General features: G+C 36.4%; 2 protein-coding genes across 4 annotated transcripts in view; one reads left to right on the forward strand and one right to left on the reverse strand.

Moving 5' to 3' along the window:
• The window catches only part of HLCS (holocarboxylase synthetase), a gene marked incomplete at its 5' end in the record, with an annotated part of 127,633 nt that extends 112,837 nt beyond the window's left edge, over positions 1–14,796 (forward strand). For both annotated transcript variants that reach the window (XM_084523744.1, XM_084523745.1), the window contains 3 exons: positions 3,081–3,195; positions 6,548–6,761; positions 7,226–14,796. In XM_084523744.1, coding sequence (XP_084379870.1) covers positions 3,081–3,195; positions 6,548–6,761; positions 7,226–7,394 — 498 coding nt within the window. In that variant the 3' untranslated portion in view covers positions 7,395–14,796. The remainder of the gene's footprint in view (positions 1–3,080; positions 3,196–6,547; positions 6,762–7,225) is intronic.
• The window catches only part of SIM2 (SIM bHLH transcription factor 2), a 57,300-nt gene continuing 50,809 nt past the window's right edge, over positions 14,063–20,553 (reverse strand). Inside the window, exon 12 of one of the 2 annotated variants that reach the window (XM_084523958.1) lies at positions 14,063–16,060. In XM_084523958.1, coding sequence (XP_084380084.1) covers positions 15,333–16,060 — 728 coding nt within the window. In that variant the 3' untranslated portion in view covers positions 14,063–15,332. The remainder of the gene's footprint in view (positions 16,061–20,553) is intronic. The other variant, XM_084523959.1, reaches the window with a different exon arrangement.

Here is a 20,553-nt window from a genome sequence, read left to right on the forward strand (position 1 = left end):
GCATATGATGAATACTGCCTTTTATTGAGCTGATTAAGTATACTACCCTCATTTCACTCATAATCTGATGAAACTTAAGACTCAGTCTTCAGCAATAAAGAAAATGTCTTTTTTGTTTGTCTAACAATTGAGTTGATTTGCTTTGATTCTGAAGGAGTTGGGGAAGAGGGAGGAAGGAAAAATGAATAAAACTGACAAATCCTTTTCTGCTTTTTTTTGTCAGTTCTGTTTCAGTGGTCATTTTATCCCTTTTAAAGGATTTTTCCAACCCTTGTTTAAAGTTGAAAACTGATTTCTAAGGCAAGAACTTAGGAGTATTGCTCTCAAGAGGGAATCAAGTGTCCTGTCATCAGTATTAAAATGAAGAACCAGTCTTCTTCATCACCTCATATATCTCCTTTTTAATGTTACCATTTCCTAATATTTGCTAACTATAAAACTTTGGTATTTTACAGAAGTAGTTAACTAAAGCATATGTTTCCTATATTACAGAAAATCAATGACTTATACACATTTACACATGAACTTTATTATAGTGGCACCCAGTAGCTTTGCTGAAGTTTAGGGTCTGTCAGCCTTTCTATTAAAACCTTCTAACTTCAGTGCTTCATAACTTGACTATAAAAACAAAATGCTTCAGGCTAAAATTTGCAATATAAAATATTTGGCTAGAGTGAATAATTTAACCATTTAGAATAGAAGGGACAAGGGTTAGTTTTATAAAATATGAGTCTGACTGGGAAAGGAGTTAATTTATGAATGGAGGTGGGTTTGCTTCCGTATGCCTACCCCTATATACTGTGGCATTTTCTATTTTATTGCATTCAAGAGGAAGAATGTGACTGATGTACTAAATATTACTATAAAGATGATATATACCTCTATTGCAGATACCGGGATACAAAACTTATTTGGACATTTCCTGTCTTCCCAGTAGCTTGGTATCACCCAGGCAAAGCTGCTGAATCTCTTTTCAAGTAGTGAAATACATACTAAAAAGTCTTCCAATACACATCCTGGGGATATTTGAGAGGATTGAATTCTGTTGTGGTGTCCCATCCCACCCCCCCGAAAGTCAAGTCCTGGACGATGGGTTAAAACAGTGTTATGGGTCTCGACTCAGGTACACTGAAGCAAGGAAATTCAAGGATTTGTCTGAAACTCAGAGCTTCAATTTGCCCGTTATTTAGACTTGGGTATTGCAGGGCTTTTCTTTATGTCAGATGAACAGCCATGCCATACAAACTGTAGCAGCTGAAAATAGTGGGCTAATTTAAAGAAGTGGTTTTATTCTTACCTCTGAATTTCTTTACCTCTGTGGGAGTGTGGGGAATCTTTAACACATTTTAATGGGGTTTGTTATGCCCAAAGTCCATTTCAGGATTTCCATAGACAGATATGAAATGCATGTGTTTCAGTTTATCATTCAGTCATCGTTTTTAGGATTCTGTCATGAAAGTTTGCAGCTCTAAATAGGCAGCGATTGAGGCCTTTGTTCTGGGCTCTCTTTTGACAAACTCTGACAGTTCAATTGTAAGTTTTCCTGTCAGATGTTAGTGCTGCAAATTCAAACAAGCTTATATCCCAGAGAGTGTTTTGCATTTCCGTTCTGGGAACAGCAGAAATCTCACTCTAGTAAAGGAAAATAAGAACATGCTCCATTCCCACTGTGCCTTACCCATCAGTACTTTGACACACTGATAGTTATGCAGAACCTTGTCACTCTGTTTTGTGGCAAACAACACAACTCTTCACTGTGTAGTCTGTCTCACAAAAATACCCCACTGACTTGTTTGCTTTTCATGCTTGCTTGTGACCTCAGTTGCCATGTTAAATAAGTGCCCAGTGTCTTACAGGCATATGGATTCCCTAAGTAAAATCTAGTGAATATATTGTTGTTCTTTTGCAGAAGGAAAGTTATGTCTCCTTTGGTTACCTTCAGAAGGTCTCTTAACACTGATAATACTGTTTAACTGTGGCATACTTTGCATGTCTCAAGAGTCTTCTCTAAATCCTTTCACAGTTTGAAGAGTCAAATTGTTTTCTGTAATGAATATGAATTGGTGGTATTCTCTTAGAATGCTTTGATAGCAAAATCAGTTAGTATTTCCTGTCAGTGTATGTATAATGGACTCCTCTCTGGCCTTTAAATCTGTCAGAGAAGTAGACATGGATCCAGGTGCAGTTTTCACACATCCTGTAAAGGGATTTTATAATCTACAATAGGAGGGAATATGGCTCTTGTAGTCCTGGAGCACCTCCCATAATCTGCCTCTTGGGATACGGTCATATGCAGTTTTTCAAACTACAAGAAGCACATTGCTTTCTTTTTTGTGTTTAAGTAGCCAGTGCAAAGTTCAGTTCAGTTCTATGGTTTCAACAAAAACTTCTCTATTGCACTGGAACGGTGTCATACAGCACAGTTTGTGTTTCCAGCTCCACGGTTTCTTCAGCATAGCTGCCGAAAGCATGAATATATTTAGAATATTACTGAAGTATTTACATAGTTGTGAACTGGAATTTCTCCTGTCTGCAAAATTCAAGATGTCATTGTCTCCTTGTCTGGTTTCTGCAAAGATCCTCAAATCTAGAGTTGATATTATTGTGGATTTACTCTGATCCCTTACGCTTTATCAGCAGTAACCCACACTTGCTACCAGTTTTCATCTCTCTTGAACAGATCTTTCAGTTCTTTAATAGGACATAATGAATGAAGTAAGTTAATTCTACAAGACCATACGATTTTGAGTCTATAAATCTCTACTATCTTCAGTTCTCCTTTTGGTTGCTCTAAGACTTTATTATCTACTATCATTTATTTATTTTTTAACTAAATTTAAACTTTTCTCTGACAGCTGTCAGCCTCTTTAGTAGACCATGTAACCATGTTACCATGATTTTATCAGTAACACTTGTGAAACCCTTAAATAGGTTCTTATTATGAAGAGTTAACAGTATCGTATACAGTGTGGGAAAGAGGTATAGAAAATATAGAATATGGAGTGATGAATGAGCCATGCTCTTATAACCAGTTTCAGAGAGCAAATTGTTTCTAAATGTGTATGATTTTGTTTCTTTAGGACATTGAGCTACGAGTAAAATGGCCAAATGATATTTATTACAGTGATCTTATGAAGCTTGGTGGAGTTCTGGTAACCTCTACACTTATTGAAACAACGTTTCATATACTTATTGGTAAGTGTCTATTTTTAAGCTTTTCTACACTTTTTTTTTTTTTAACTAAAGAAGTTTGCTGTTAATGTCTTTATGAGTTCAAATGACAAGGACAAGAAGAAATAATGACAGCGGGCGTAAGGAAATAAAGCACAGTATTAAAACAAAAGAAAGCACATAAAGTAAATGTTTTCATTCTTCTTAAGAGTTCCATATGCTTGACAAGGAAAACATAAATGCAAGCATCTGGGCTGGTGCAATGGGGTTCAAAGAAAGAGCATTACAAGAGAGAGGGAAAATGTCCTTGATCTATTGCAAAACCAGTAGAATATACAGAAAAATGTATGATTTTTTGGTTTTCATTTTTTTGCAACATGACAAATAGGTAAATAACATGCCATTTAAATTAGGAGAGAAAGAGCTATGTACTCACAGTAATGTTTTTGTTTCTCCTTTTGTCCTTTTAAATTTATTTGTAAGTTGCTTCAGTTGATATCTTTTCAGAAACTGGCATATTGCCAGCGAAGCAGCAGTGTAGCAATTATTTGATTAAATACTCTCTTTGTTTAGTTCTCTGAAAACATAAAATTTGCCAAGTGGTTAGGAAGGCTGGGAGGGGCAGGGTAGGGAATGACAGACTGTTCGTTCATTTTGAAGATGAACAGTCTATCTGGAAGGCTAATAGCTAATAGCTAATAGCCTTCCAGATAGGTAGCAAGGCCAGTCCCAAAAAGACTGTATGTGTATTTTTCAGCAGGTGCCAGTGCTTTAACAGGGAAAGGCATCAAAGTCAAAGTATCTCCACCACCTTCTTCTGTGAACTAGCCCAACCATTATATTTTCTGTTTAATTGTTATATCCTCATTTTGGAGATGGTCTATGTTTACAGAATGGAAGCTAAACTGAGATGCTTAGAGTCTCTCTGTGCCCCATCAACCATTTACTGCTTCATGTGTTTTTCCAGTGCCTGAACTGGTTAACACAAGAAAAGCAAATAATGGCTTAAAAATTGTTCCTCTTGTTGAATGTCTCTTTGCACATGACAGCTTAGTTTTGCACCTTGAGCTGCTTATTGCAAACACCAAAACATTCAAATTAAATGGAAACTTGCTGTATGCATTCTCTCTGATGCCCTTAGGAGTCATCTTGGTGATGATAGCTCCAAAGTATAAACAAAATACACATTTTCATCAACTTTTAATCTTAGAAGCTTCCAGCCAAAATAAAGTTATTTGTTATATACCACTCCAAGGATATTTTCCATCATTTCAGTGATGGCACTGAGAGCAGTAAGGGTGACTCATGACACCTAATTTCTTTTTTTAATAGTAGCAACGAGATCAAAATTCTGCAACAGCAGAGAGAAGCTAGATGCATCATCCTCTTTCTGCCAACATGCACATTCCTTTGCTAGACCTCACAGATTACTTAGCACTCATAAGGAAAATCCCATGAGGGTAATGATCAGAATCACAGGTCACATATATAGCTTCACTGCTCTGAGAAATACCTTAGAAGAAAGGTTGGCAAGAGACAAACCTGCCTTCTCACCTATACTGTGTGCTTGAGGCCTCACAGATGACGTAGTTCATGTTCATACTTGTATGAAAAAGGAAGAAAAAAAGAGCACATTTAAAACATAATATAAAAAAAAAAAAATTAAGTACTTAATTGTTGCAGGACTTTTGGAAGAGGAGTTCTGCAGAATATACTTCTTTGATGTAAGGGACAGATTCAGAACAGACATAGGTAGCCAAATATAAATGGACTAAAAGGGACAGCCAGTGTGCCTGACCTGCAAAAGCTCTGTCTACCTCTGTGTGGAGCTAAGGGATATCTGCCCAGAGTAGGGGAGAACAGTGCACAGATGCTCAAGCCAGTACTAGCCCTAGAATTGGAAGACATGATAGTCACATCAACATGCTGCAAGGTCAGTGTTAAATTATTTTTATTTACTCTTCTCACATAGGCAAGAAAAGATGCCCTAAGAGTCCTGAGAACCTCGTATTTTTCAGATTAGCTGTCTACATTTTTGCCACCATGCTTATTCCCAGATGCTACTGCCTCATCTGAGCTCATCATCTCAGTATGTTTCTGATGTCCATTTTAGTTTTAGGAAACTAGTGATCTCCATAAATATGCACCTGAGTGCCTTTAGCCTGCAGATGGACTCAAAGGCTGCATTTTGCACCCTGACAGTACATAAGAGAGCATAATGAGCACTGTCATTCTTTCTTCACTTGTATTATATTTGAGTTTAAACAGCTGAGTAGTGATCTGCTGGCATGGCATATTATTTTTTCCAGTTCTTTTTCCTTTGTATCATCCTGATAATACATCTTTCCTCATTTCAGTGAGATTGATATCCTGGCATTGATATTACTGTGGCTTTCCTCTATGCATTCTCTGATTAGATAGAAGTCAAAAACTCCTTTTCACTGAAGAGATTCTACTCTTCATGGTTAATACAAATTAATTCCATATATGAACAGTCTCATTAATAGCAAATTTACAAAACAACACATCTGAGCCTTCCTACAGATGGAGGTGCATCATGTCTAAACCTGATTGACAGGACCGGTGTTTTATCCCAAATGTCTGAGGAAAGAAAAATCCAAATTATTAGGAGAAAAAATAAACAGGTAATACAATATATTTCTTTACATCCCTTGAAGCCTGTTTCAGCAGGCTGCAAAAAAGGCCCCAGGAGGCATATTTAAATAAGAAAGGCGTTCTGCCAACATTATTCTAGCTGGAGAAATCTCAGTGAGAGACTTGAGGCTTCTAAAGGATATGCTGCGGTAAAATAGATTAAGCAAACTGGAGTCTTACCCAGCAAACTTAAATCTGCTGGGCTTTTCACAGCAAGTCAAACAAGTCTAATCAACTGAGTAACAAAGCTTAATTTTCAGAAAATGAAATCAGCTAAATGTAGCAAACAGAAAGTACTCTTAATTAAATTTTAAACTGAAAGATAAAACTGCATCTCAGAGTATGATCAGGGATTTGCTCTCAATTAGCTAATTACCTGTCTACTTAGTAAAAGAATTTCTCACTTTGGTGTTGAACCAATATACAAGTTGCCACTTCACATCTTCTACATCCATGATAGGGTGGTGTTTTGTTGAAAGGACCGTACTGGATTTGCTTCTACAATTTTGAAGAGGCACTTTAAGGACAAGAAACAAATCTGGACTGTAATTTGTAATTATGCAAATAGAAAGATTTAGAGGTATAAGAGACTGAAGAAATACTGGAAAAAAAATCCTCAGAGATGATAATATATCAACTAGTTGAAGTACAAACTTTTTATTAGAGACAAAATAGTCATATTTAAAAATCCTGTCCTGTTCTTTTGGTTTGTCTTCTTCAGGCTTTGGATTTAATGTGAACAACAGCAACCCCACCATATGCATCAATGACCTCATCACAAAATTTAATAAGGAAGAGGGAACAAAACTGAAGCCTTTAACTGCAGACTGCCTTATTGCAAGAACTGTAACTGTGCTAGAGAGGCTTATCGATATTTTTCAGGAGAAAGGGCCCAACGGAGTTCTTCCCCGTTACTACAAGTACTGGATACACAGGTAAGCATAATGTTCTTCTCTTTTAAGAAAGTTTGAGATAATTCATGGATGTTTTATCTTCCATTTTCAATGTTCTACCAGGTTGCCTTTAAAACTGGTGACTTAACTGAAATGTATGTTCCTAAATAGGATGTAATTCTTTGGTGAGAATGAAAATAACACATAGTAAAATCAATGAACTAGCACAGGTTAAAGAGTGTTTCTAAGTATTTTACAAAGCTGCTGTAATCATCTTTTACCAAAAGGAAGAAAAAAAAAAAAAGAACAAAAAAGAGGTGATGGGGGTTTTAAATGTTAATTGTACTGAAAGAAAGTAAAGCAGGAAATAGAAAATATTGCTGAAAAACAGTCTCTGTTAAGAACCCATAAAGTGAGAATATTCTACCAGATAGTAGTCCTCTGTTATTTTTTTATTGTTTCTGCAATCAATTAATTCATAACTGTCTGTTTTTCTTTAACGACAGTGGTAAGCAAGTCCATCTCTACAATGAGGAGGGCCCAATCGCATGGATAGTTGGGATAGATGATTATGGATTCCTTCAAGTTCATGAAGAAGGCAAAGGTGTAGAGTCTGTGCATCCAGACGGCAACTCTTTTGACATGCTGAGAAACCTCATAATCCCAAAGCATTAACAGTCCTCAGAGCTCACAATGCAAAAGAAGGCTCTTTACTGTTCAACACCAAGCAGCTAAGCTTGCTTAAAGGTGGGAGGGTGGGTGATGGCATGGTTGTTTTTTTGTTTTTCTTCCAATTTCTGATGTCTTTGTTCTCTGAGATGGATAACTTCAACAGTTTAAGAAGAAGTATCTTTTTGCTAAAGTCCTCTATTCTTATGTATTAACTTAAAAACACATCTAAGTTGCCATTCTTTGTAAGTACCTTTTCTTTAAAAGGACCCTGATTTCAAAGGAATACTTTATAATGAACAGAACTTTTTCTTCGATTACACACTGTATTTGGTTAAATCTTTTGTTTTAAGAAGGGGTGTTTTGATTGTGCTTAGTGCAATACTGTACAAGATTTACATATTTACCATGTTTTTACTAACTAGATTCAGGGTTTTTTGTTGTCTGCAGTGGAATCATCTAGAAGAGCTCATCATATATTTCTGAATTAGTGGGCTTGCCACTGTGCTTAGCTTCGGGTCTAAGTAGAACCTTGCTGACTTGGTTCTTCTCCATATGGATCTATACAACAGTTTACATACTGTGCTTTGGTCTCAGGTCTGCAACTCTGTCATGGCTGCCTTGAGTTTTTGGAGAGTTTTCCATCAGCTCGTAAGAACTGTGGTTGTTTATACCAATGTATTTTTGCTTTTTCTACTCAGTTGGATCTAAGCAAATCATCTCATATCTCCTTTAAATTACAGTTTTCTGAGAGGTTTTAGCCCTATAAGAATAGCCCACTGGAGGTCATGACAGGTGTAACACCTAGTTGAAAAGCTCTTATCTGGGTTATCGTAGGATTCCATTCCAGGGGATGGAAGTCTAAACAGTTTAGAGTTTAATAGTAATTCTACTGTAGTAGTAAAGAAGTTAAGAGAATAAGTAAGAGAAAATGCCCCACTCTTTAAGATCCCTGCAGTAAACAATTACTACAGTGAAAACAAGAAAACACTCAGTTATCTTTGTCCAAATTCTCTTCCATCATTTCTGGTTTCACCTCTCCTTTCCCAAAGTAGGGCATCTGTTTTTGCTGCTAACCACTGAGAACAAGAGGTTTAACATCTGCTAACCTGGGAATTACTTGCTTTTGGGGCTGGCTGCACAGCATTAGTGTGGTCATGTTTGGAAAACATTGTAAGGTAGACGTGTGGGAGCTTCTGTTGGATAGGCAGATTGTTGAGTTTTTCTCCTGTGCAAGATGAATTTGCACCAGGAGGCTGGCCACCAGAGCACTTCAAATGGTTCTCTACAAACGAAAAGTTTATCATAGGTGTGATGTGGCCAGCTTCATTTCCTCAAGTAGGCAGCACTGCTTATTATGTTACCTTGTCCCTACTAAAGGTGGATCAGCCAAATTGGTTTCCACAAAGCACTTCTGTCTACTAGCCAGAAATGTTTTTTTTTAGGTTAAAGTTCACCTCATAAACAATCTGAACATGTTAGTAGATTGTTTCAGTTACAAAGCCAAGAAGTCTTAAAGCAAGGAAGCTAGTCTGTAATGGTAATTTAGAGTAATCCTCACATATTAGGTTTTAGGTGGTTTGGCAGCAAGTGCTAAAAATTAAGTTGTCCCTCTTACATTCAGGACTTTTTGCTCCATATCACAGTATATTAGTGTGTGTGCCTGGTTGTCTGTCCCCTGCTGTTTTGTTTTCCCTTGTGATCTGCATCATATGAGACTGCACACCAATATTTCATAGAACTGTACAGTGGAGTGTAGACAGCTGTTAATTGGCTTAGTTAAAATGATACACACGAACACCGATTTTCACATTTTCCCACCAGATGCTTCAAAACTGCTTTGGGCTGTTAATTTTTGGCAGCTACCTTTATTTCAGAATCAAATATTGATGTATATTATAATTGAATTAAATTTGAGTCTGAGTTAATAAAGTTTAAATAAAAAAGAGCCCATTTATATATACATATATGTAGTGTGTTTGTGTGTGTGCATTTGTGTATGTATACATCTTTGTGCATCTTCACTTCTTTTTTACCTTTTCCTTCAAGTAGCTCATAAGCATTGCATGCTGCTGCTGGTCAGCTGTGGAAAGCAAAATTCTGGTACTGTTTTTTTCAACCACAGAGTTTTACAAAACTTTAGATCTGTATCTCAATATGAAATTTGTAGCTAAAACACTATGTCTGTTTTGGTACAGTAGACTGTGCCAACAGGAAACATCATTGATATCACTCATATTCCAGATACACTGATGGATACACTGATGAGTGCCTGTGGAGATTCCTTTTAATAATCAGGCTGGGCATCGGGTTTTGACTTGAATTGCTTCCTTAAAACATGCTCTCCCTACGCTAGGGACAAGTACTGTATAAGAATGATGGGGAAAAATGATAAAACATGTTCCTGTTGGAAGGACATGATGGAGTACCTGCAAAATTTCACTTTACTAAGCTATCACAGTGAGCAGGAGGCAGATGTATTTTTTAATAGTAAAAAAACGCTGCAATATTTCATGGTTGCTATCATTCCATTTTGGATTTCTTCATAGTCTTTTTTAATGAAAACATGTTTTATTCTTGCTTTGAGTTATAAAATTATTCAGAAAAGGTTTGCATTGAAACTTAGCATTGAACTTTCTTTCTATAAATAAGAACTAATCAAGTGCGGATTTGTTAGAGCATAGGTAGATGGTGTGGGAATACCACTTTGCCTCAACTTTTTAGTGGCCTCTTCCTGTGTGTTTAAAACTACCTTCTGTCTTGTGGAAACAGCCTTGAGTTGGATAAAGCATTTGTTACAGACTTGACCTTTCCTTCAGAAGAACCAAAGAACTTCACAAAGAAAATTCATGTTATATACAGAGCAGCGGAATCGGGTCATTCTGGCTTGCAGCTGTTACTGTCAAGAAAGCCAGTCAACCTTCCTATACCGCACTCATCTTAAGGTATTTGGGGAGCACAGCCAGTAATCTTGTTCTTTTTACGGCAAACTTGGCACACCCAGAAAACCACAACATTTTTGTATGGAAATCATTTTTATTATTGTTCTTTATATAAGACAGACAAATGTGGTGTAGTATGGTCTCTGAACATAGGTATGGAGAGAATCAGACATCTCCAGATCCAGAAGTAATGCACTGAAAATGTTTAATTTTATTAAATGTCTAGATTAGTAAACCACTTATTTCATTGTGAGGCTGATGTCATATCTTAAACTATTTTCTCGATGAAGTGCTTTCAAAAACATTTATTATGGTGTCCATATTTCTGTGACTTCATTTTTTTCTCCGAGACTGTTACAATGTTTCTTGAATTACACATTGTGAAAATATCTATAGAGATTTTTTATTGATAAGAAAACTTTTGCAGAGCAAGCAGAGTGTATTGGCACGTCTGTGTTCAGCAAGAGTAAGCAGGTTGTGTCCAGACAGAACCAATGCTGTTTCCAAAGATTTGAAAAAGTAATAATGTACTTAACATTTAAGAGTTCAAGCAGTACATCTCACTTCTATTAAAATGTTTTAAAAGACTTCAGAGAGTTGTTAAAATCTATCTAGCAAATATAATATACTTCAAGGGCTATTATCTAGAAATAATATTAAAGTATTTAATTCTTTATGCTGCTGTTTAATTGTGCAACTGTTGGGGGGGTTAAATTATTTTTTGCTTTTTCTGATCCAGCTACAAGACCTCAGCAGTCTAAAAAATTACTCTCTGCAACTACTTTGTAATATGCAATAGCTACATCAAATTTTTCTGAAGTACAGCTTAGTAGGTGTCGTGAAAAAGATTTGCGCTGCTAACAGTTGATTCATTCCTGGGGGAAGCTGGCTTGATAAAAGCATTTGCATGCATAAGTTATGGTAGTGATGCACAGCAATGATCAGACACCAAAGAAATTAAATCTGGACTGAAGTAAGAACAGAGGTCAAAAAATGGTGGCATGCAGCAGAGTATCATCATGTAGCAAACAACTGAGAAAAAAGAACTGCAGGGAGGAATTGTAAACTGATGCTGTATTTGAATATCTTGCATTAGGGTGTTTCATTAGTGATTCTGTGTTATTTTCCATTCTCCAAGACTCTCCCTTTAAAATGCGATGTGGCTTAAACAGAATACATAATTCCTTGTATTTTATGATGTACTAACTGTCAAATATAGTGTCATAATTGAAATAAATTTTCAAATATACAGTGTTATTCTTTGTGAAACCTTGTGTTTTGTAGTAAAAAAAAATCAAACTCATTTTTTCCTTTGGCTACAGGACTTTATTATCATTTTAACAGTTCTGTTTTACATAATAAATAAGCAAAAATGCTTTACATTTTTAGGGAATACATATATAATTCTGAGCATTAATAGGTTGTTTGTTTTGCGTGCTTTTTCACCTACATTTGCCAAATAGCTCATATCTGCATCATATAAAAAAAAAAAAAAAAAAAAAAAAAAGCAAAATCTAATGTTCAGGAAAAAATGAAATTAATTTTTTTCTGTGTCGCTTTTGAAGTATGACTGAAATGTTGAAAAAATGCTTGGTGTGGTGTTTTGTGATTTCTAGAGAAATGCTAATATCTGGCAGGTATCCCATTCATAAAGAGAGCATTTCCACTTTATCTCAGTGATCTGTTAGAAGATTTTACACCTATAGTCCACTGTGCTTAATTTCATTAAATTGTTTAAATGCCCTTTTGAAATTACATGGTTGTAACCTGGAGAGAAGTCTGTTCCCTTACCACCTTATTTACATTGCACTGTTTCTATTAAAAGGATAAAAACTTTTGAGACATCAATATGGGATTAACACTTCCAACTTTATATTTTGGTAAATCATTACCCCTCTCACTCTCTTTCTCTCTTTCATTCTGCATAGACTTTACTTGCTAGGCCTGACCTCTCCCAAGATTTTAAATCCCATCAAATTGCATGATAAAGTTATCTATGATAAAGATTTCTATACTGGCTCGAATAAGGATGATGGAGAGAACTTAGGTTATTTTTCATAACATAATGCAATTCACACTCCACTTACATGACATAATTTTTTCCAATTATTAAAAGCATTGCCACTGTCAATGGCTGTACCACATTCTACAGTAATAGCATACTATAAACATCTGTAGTTTAGCTGACTAAAAGTCACTGTCTGAACTCTTATTTTTCTCTCAGTATAATGTACTCACATTCCAGATGTGAATATGCAATTGCAGTTTCTATTTTGGAATGGCAGGAAAAATGTTTCACACATTTGCTTTTATAATCACAGATCTTTTCTAAAACCTACTCTGTATTATCATATGTGAATGCATAATTGATTCATTATTTCCTAGCGGGGAAATATCGTGTATTTGAATGTCATATACTGCAAAACATCTGTGGGAGGGTGATGGAACACCTCCTCTACTCAGGCTTGTTGAATAAAGCCTGGAAGTGTGAATAACAAGCTAGACGCTGGAAAAATATTTTGTGGTATTTAACTGAAAAATATTAATGGTGTTTTTTAACCAAAGCCTAATTTGTACGTTCCTGAAAACATGTTTTTATTATGAGAATTACTTATAAGAACAGAAAAATACACCAGATTGACTTCATGTGCAGCAATGCACTAATGAGGTATGTATGGAGAGACACGTAGTATGAAAGAATTGTGCATCAGGTTTCTTTTTAATGATGCAAACAATGTCAGTTACTCCTTAATAGGGTATGGTTTTAATTTAAGAAAATTAACATACAAGTCATAGCATAATTGTATCTTCTAAGAAGTTGGGTGCGTTCGTGAGTAACACTGGCTGGGAAAGCTATTAAGTAAAGCCACTATAAAACCAGCTTGAGTCTCATCAATTAATGAAATCAGAATGATAATAATACTCACAACATTTCTGGAGAAATGCCTTCTCTAGCTTTAGAAAAATCAAGGAGTACAATTAAAGTGAATATGTTGGTTTGGTTTTGCTATTTTTTTATTCTTGCTACAAAGTCTCTATTCTTGTAGTGACTGATCAGATATTTTTGCTTATATTTGTCATTAAACGTATCTTTTTTTAGCAAATTAAGTCAGGCAGCTGTGGATTTGCAAAATGAATACTGATTTAGCTTCATAATAAAGCTTTCTGTGTTAAACTTTTAATTGAAAGCAATACAAATACTGAAGATTATTTTCAAACACATTAACAGTATTATTGTTTACTCATAGCAATAAATATCCATACGTGCAAGGAGGTGACTGAATATTATTGCTGTACATACAAGATGGAGAACGTGTACTTTAAAAAAGTGTGTATTTCATTACATTTTTATCTGACAAGGTGCAATCCATGAGCAAGTATTTTTCCATATTGCACAAGCCAGGTAAGCATTTTCTTTAGCAAAGGTCTCTTTGGAGAGAGTCTGATAAGAGAAAAAAAGTTTCTAAAATGTAAACTAGCTTTGAATGGGGCTAAGAAATGTAGCTAAACATGGTGGACTCAGATCTACAAAAACCTTTATTATTATTTACACCTATTATGTAGGGAGCCATACGTTGTTTTATCAAAAGCATGTGAATGTTTCAGAAGTGGGTGAAAGACAAACTGGACCAACTTGTCAGGAAAACACACACAGATTCGTATGTTTCCTTATTTCTTGGTTTGCAAACTTTACAAAGAAGTAAAAACGGGGGGGGGGGGGGGGGGGAGGGGGGTGTCCCTAATAGGCTGGGCAGAATTTAAATATATGCTCAATGCTTTTTGCTTTCTAGTTTATTGGCACAACTTGAGATATTTGTGAAGGGTTCACTTCAAAGCAATGATGAACCTGGCTTTACTTCAAGTGCAATCTTGTTTCTTGTGGTTGTGCAATGACTTCTGACTTTCCTTATTCAGATTGTCCACTGACATAATTTGTGAAGTGCATGAATCAGGCAAATATTAATCTTACCTTTGTGTTGACAATGAGATTTATGCTTAAGGAAGTGCAGTGTGTTAAAAAACGAACTTTTCAAACTTCAGAAGGTTACTAGTAAGTTTAAAATAAAGCGTAAATGTTCATTATTCCCTTTACTATAAATAAAACATTTTCTGGTGCTATTATTTAAATGTATTTTTGATTAGCTGGTTTGAAAAACTACACAGCGTTCTCCCAGAATATTCAGTGGATTACACTTTTTAGAAGTCTCTTTTTCTTATTACATTTTTATGGGGAATAATCTTTAGTTCCTACTATGTGATTTGTCCCAATTTGCCATGACAAGACCTGTAACCCTTTAATATGTATATTTTTATGTATTAATTTGTCATGATATCATTCCTTGTTAAGTTAAATGGTGGCAGTAACAATCTCTGAATCCTGAAATCTATATTAAATAAATCAAATTCAGATTTGATTTATTTTAAAAACTTTTGGATAATTAATAAATAAGCCTGTTCCAAACTGAGTTCTGTTTGGTTTTTACAACTGTATTATGGATACTAAAAATCACCACTCTTTAAACAAAGTTCATTTGTCATGATATTTAACATATGGGTGGAGAGTTGATGTAAGGTTTCACACAGTTTGTCAAAAATACCTAAACTAGAGTGTACAGTTTATGATAATGATTAAAAAAAAAAAAAATCTTGAACGTACTTTGAGAAGGAGGGGATAAGGGAAAAAATGTTCTTCATATAAATCTCTGCATATAACACCTATCATTTCATTTTGTTGCACACTATAAAATAACAAAAATAAGATCTGTAACAAGTCTTCTCACTGGCACCAGAGCTTAATCTTTGACAACGAAGCACTGAAGCTAGATGTGTTCTTTTTTCCCGACCTTAAAGGTGCTGTTACACATGGCTTGCCAGAAACACACAAGTCTGTCCCTCATTGACCTTCATCTATGCTCAGTAAATGTAACCATGTTTTCTCATGCTTTTTGGAAATCATTACAGTTTGGCTTCTTGATTACATGTAAATACTTTTCTACTACTGTCACCTTCCATTGGCTATTATTACAGAAGTTCCAATATAATGTGGTAGTGCAGTTTCCTTGTGGGTTTCTGGAGAAGAAGCTGATGAGGGGCTTTGGTTTTTGTAAATAAATGTATTTACTTCCTCAGAATTGTATCCATAATTTTCTCCTACATGTCCTGTTGCTGTACATGATGAAGTTTGAAATGTGCCATGTTTAGCTAAAACATGGTGATAATTTAGAAGCACAAATGGAACTTGTCCAGAGGGTCTTACATCCATCACACACTCACTTTCAGAGTCATGATCGAGCTTTACACTCATTCTCTCATCACTGTCCACTTCATCTAGATTTGTAGCATGGTGACTAATATGCCCATATTTAGGTTCTTTCATACAAATCCGTCTCGTTTGTTCATATACGGAGGGCACTGGTAGGAGATGACTTAATTGTCCTATAGCTTTAGGCTGGAAACATTCTGATTTTGGCAGCAAGGAATTAGCTATTGAGTTTGAAAAAGAACTTTCATTAATGCTCATTTTTTCTTGTAGGTCTCTGTTAAAGCCTAACTTGTTTTCTTCTTTAATAAGATGGTGAGGTGGCTGAATCCTGTTCTCTATTTTGTTGGGTTTCATGATGCCGGAATCATAAATCTCTTCTTTGTATCTGCTGCCTGGCACTGGTGCTGTGCAACTTGTAAAGTTGTCAGAGAGAGCATCTTGGTTGTATCTTCTGTTTGATATGGGCACTTGCAGGAAAGAGAAAACATGTTAATTACTGGAGACGAGCTCATATAATAGTTACACTCTGACAATTTTTATGACTGAACTGTAATACCCATTTGTTTTGGCATGGATCCAAGTCCCACTGAAGACATCAGAGACACTCCCGTTTGCCTCAGTAGCTTTGGATAAGCTTCTCTAAGACAGTACTGAAAAGTCAAAAATCATTCAGAAAGGTGTTGAGCAATTCTAAAAATGTTTTTCGTGCTACTGTGTGAAATGCCCATTTGTTTATTTGACTGTATGATCATAAATCACTGTCATTGTTAACATGGTCAAATCAGGAAACAAAAACTAAGAACTAAATATTAGGAAAAGTGACTTGCTATTTAAAAAATTCGGACTTAATAAGCTCTTTTCAGAACTCAACAAATGATTTATCAAAGGAAGTCTAACATTTACTAAATGTCAGTGATTACAGTAAAATAGAATTTATTTTTCCTGTCACTGTTTAAGTATACTGGACACTTGCCCTTGTGTCCAGGGAAAGTAAGTGTATAGTATTAGATACTGACTTCCATCATGTTGGAGACTTTTTTTTTTTCTGGATATTAAAAATCTCTACTGAGAGCAACAGAAATACAGCTTAAGTAATGCTGGATCTCTGCCTTTGAGATACTTTTATATGGTGAAACTGTACATATACTATAAATGTGATTTACAATATACACTGAAAATCTTTACATTCAAATATAGGAGTACTGAACTGGGTGTGCACTGAAAATCAGGAGCTAAATTTTAAATTTTCAAGAGATTTGGAACCTAGGATTTCTATTCAGGCTTCTCTAAAATAAATTGAGAACCTTTTCCCTGAAGCTTTTGTATGGTGGCTAAACTCATTTAATAATTTGAATTGTTTTTATCATTTTCTGCTTGTTTTACACAACTTTTCCTTTAGATAGAGTCCTATCTATCAACAAATGATAAGAGAAAAAAAAACACTGTCTTACTCCCATACAATATGGCTAAAATTTTGTGAGTACTATTTTTTTGTGCTGAGTATCTTGTATGAACAGTTTGACAGTTATACTACTCCTACAAGGCATATTTGAAAGTTTTATGCTAAAGGTTAAATGAGGCACTTACCATATTTCTCAAATTAAGCCTAAGCTCCATTTTGTGTCATGGTTACTGAAAGTCCTGAACCCCTAAGTGCCTTTTGTAAAAAGGGCTTTCTATTTTTCTAAAAATTTTATTCAACATCTTAAAAGTTTTGGAGTTCCCATGTAGTAGTTGCTGACATAACTGCACCCGCTAATAATTAAATATTCCCTGTGCTATAGTAGACTGGAAAAGCCTTCATGTATAACAGAGGAAGCAGAAATAGCTCAATTGTACTTTTTTTTTTTTTTTTTTTTTTTTTTTTTTTTTATATGCATAGCTTCATTAATTTCAGTGGGAGTTGCACCACATAATTAACACCAGAATTTAAACAGGAATCTGGATCCAATTTCTTCTTGATCAACCCACCATCCTCCAAGAAGCAACAACCTTTCAAGTTATTGTTTTTAATTTGTATGCAGACATTTCTGTACCAAGAAGTATATGCAGCCCTAAGTGAACTGACTTCTCGTCAGCTGTTGAAAAAGAGCCCTCTTGGATCACAAATCAAAACAGGGATTCAGCCACATGCTTGAGAATAACTTAGAAATTTTACTAGTGTAATTATACCACTATAATTTTAACTCCACTTTTGGCATTCTTACCATGAAATAAGTACCCATGCTGAGAGTTGCTGAGGTAAAACTAACATGATTTAACTAAGCCAGAATACCAGTTTTGGTGTTTTTCCCAAACTTGACATTTCCACAAGAGTCATGGGTTTGTTCTCTTACTGCATGACAGAGTACTCTTACCTTATGGCTCTGCTCTCGTCTCTGAAGAAAAGATTGCCCTTTTCCATTTTTAGAGCCTACATCTGTAAGAAGCCGAAGCATCAAGGGAAACAGTTGGACACAATCTTTTTATCTTCATTTGTAATCTCAAATTCTGCTGGGCTGATAGCTGCTTTCTTGGTACCAAGAAGTAATTTCCATACTTGGAGATTTACAGGATATTATCAATTTTTTTTCTATCCCGTGTCTCAAACATGGTTTTCATCTCTCTTGTTGAGGAAGAAGGTAAGCATTTGGTTAATTGCTTGCAGGCTTCCATTAAAGTTGTCAGCACTTTTGTGGAGTTAGAGCAGACAGTTAAGCAAGTCTGCAGTGCAACAGAGCACAGTAGTTTTTTGCCCACTCACATTCAGAACAGTTAGTGGAGCTGGACAAAAACCTGCTTTTGCCTTCCTTCAAGGAGAAAAACCCAGGCATGCCCTGGGAAGGATTCCTCATGGGGAGTTCTCTTGTGACCCGTTGCTCTGTGCTGCTGTGGAAGGGCAGCATCCCAGGACTGCTTCCACCCATCCAGCACACGGGCATGTGCCAGCATATCTGCCTCAGCTGGTGCGACAGGATCCCCTGCGCTCCGCAAGTTCTCCAGCCCTGAAAATGCTTTACAGTCCTTGCATTCAACGCACTTAAGTCAGTGCATTCATTTGGGATGCTTTCTGGCTCACTCCTCTGTGCTAAGAGAGACCTATCACACATCTAAGGCTGTATATCATACCGGAGTGATAGTAGCTTTCTAGAAGGCCCCTTCATACTTCCTTACACTGCCTCCATTCATAGCAGCCTACAACTGCAACAACAAGCTCCGTCCTTCAGGCATCACGTTTGTTAATTCTTGCCAAGGAGCTCTGCTTTCCCACTTGCACACTGGGTGCAGCTCAGGCAAACAGAGTGAAAATCCCGAGATTAGAGCTCCCCACCTCTGGCAGCCTGCTCAGAGTTCAGCATCCCACCATCCAAATGGCACCAGGAAGGCTACCCTAGGAGGAACTGGTCTGTAAAACATCATGTCTATGCATGGCTGTAGTGTACCAGAGTAATCTTTTCCCCTGTTAACCTGGTGCTGCAGTGAGGAGTGTTCCCTCCTGACCTTTACATAGTGCAAAGATCAGCTGGTGCCCAGTATGGGAAAGATGGTTGCAGAAAAGATATTTCATTCACAAGCATGCCTTTTTATACCAAGAAGTTAACAGGTAGATCTGCTCCTTGTTTTCTCATTGCCTCTATTTCAGTAAACAATGAAGGAAAGGCATCTTAGAGCCAGCATAAATCAAAGAAAGACCAGTACTTTGAATAGACCGTCATGCAGAAGGTATGCAGTCCTTATCAGCAGAGTTTTGCATCCTATCTCTGGAAAACCTCATCCATTTTTTACAACACTGGGGAAGCTCTCTTCATGCATGCTATGTCTTGCATACTTTTCTTTGGGCTTTCTGATCTGCGTTAATCTCAGAAGAGTATGCTCCTGACAGTTACTACTAGTTCTGAAAAGACAAATGCCAACACCTGAATGTTTACGTGTACCCCGTGATATTTCAGTATGTTTCCTAATCCTTGGTACAAGAGGTTCTTCAGAGAAGAGGAGCAAGTACTCATCATTCCTAGCTATGCTGAAGACCAGTGAGCAGAGCTGCTATTCTGTGCTCAGGTCACACACTCCTGTGTCACAAAGGTGTGACAGAGATAAACAACACAGAGATACAACAGACAATGCACATGGACTTGTCCATGTGAATGACAAAGATATTTTTTGTAGATTAGCTTGATATCTGCCCTGTGTTCTGGCCTCAACCCTAATTGCAAATACTCTGAGGCATGAGTTGATTTTGTAATTACAAGTTTTTCCATTATTTTCCCTCCAAAAAACAATAGTAAGACAATATGGTCTTCATGACCTCTTTAGGGGATGACATTTTTTCAAGGAAGATGTCATATTACTTCATAAGTAAAACCTGGGGAACGAGGTTTTGGGGGGTCAGAAAGATGGGTGGAGAGAAACCAAAGCCTTTTCATGGATTTCCTTAATATTCTTCATGATTGCCTGAGTTTTATCATGAATTGTAGCACTAAGATTCATACAGATAATACAGACTGGCCAACACATAACTTATGAGAAGTGCTAATACTTTGGTACCCATGGTAGTAATGCATCTGTTCAAGTATAGAAAGGAACATCCCTGACTAAGAAGATGGTTGTCTTCTCTGAAGAGAGTTTCTTTACTGATGAGTAGGCCAGCTGGAAAAAAAGTGGAAGAAGCTTTGAAACCAGATTCTGAGGCGGCAGCATCTGATTTGCAGGCAGTTTTATCTGCTACGTGCTTTTCCAGAGCTTTGATGGCTTGGCATGATCATCTTAAAATCTCTGATCTCTCCAAAAGAAACTATTTTCCATAGTGAAAAATGTCTCTGGCCTACGGCATTTTTGGCAGATGCCTCTATGGATGTGATGTGGAATAGCCCTAGCATCCAACCCGGTTGCCAGATGTCATATTTGGCATTGCCTTTGGACTGAAGATAATGATGCTAAGCAGATCCTCTCTGCTTTGAAGCTTACTAGCTGTCAGTTTTTC

This window comes from Aythya ferina (assembly GCF_964211825.1).
Source record: "Aythya ferina genome assembly, chromosome: 1".
Classification (NCBI taxonomy): domain Eukaryota; kingdom Metazoa; phylum Chordata; class Aves; order Anseriformes; family Anatidae; genus Aythya; species Aythya ferina.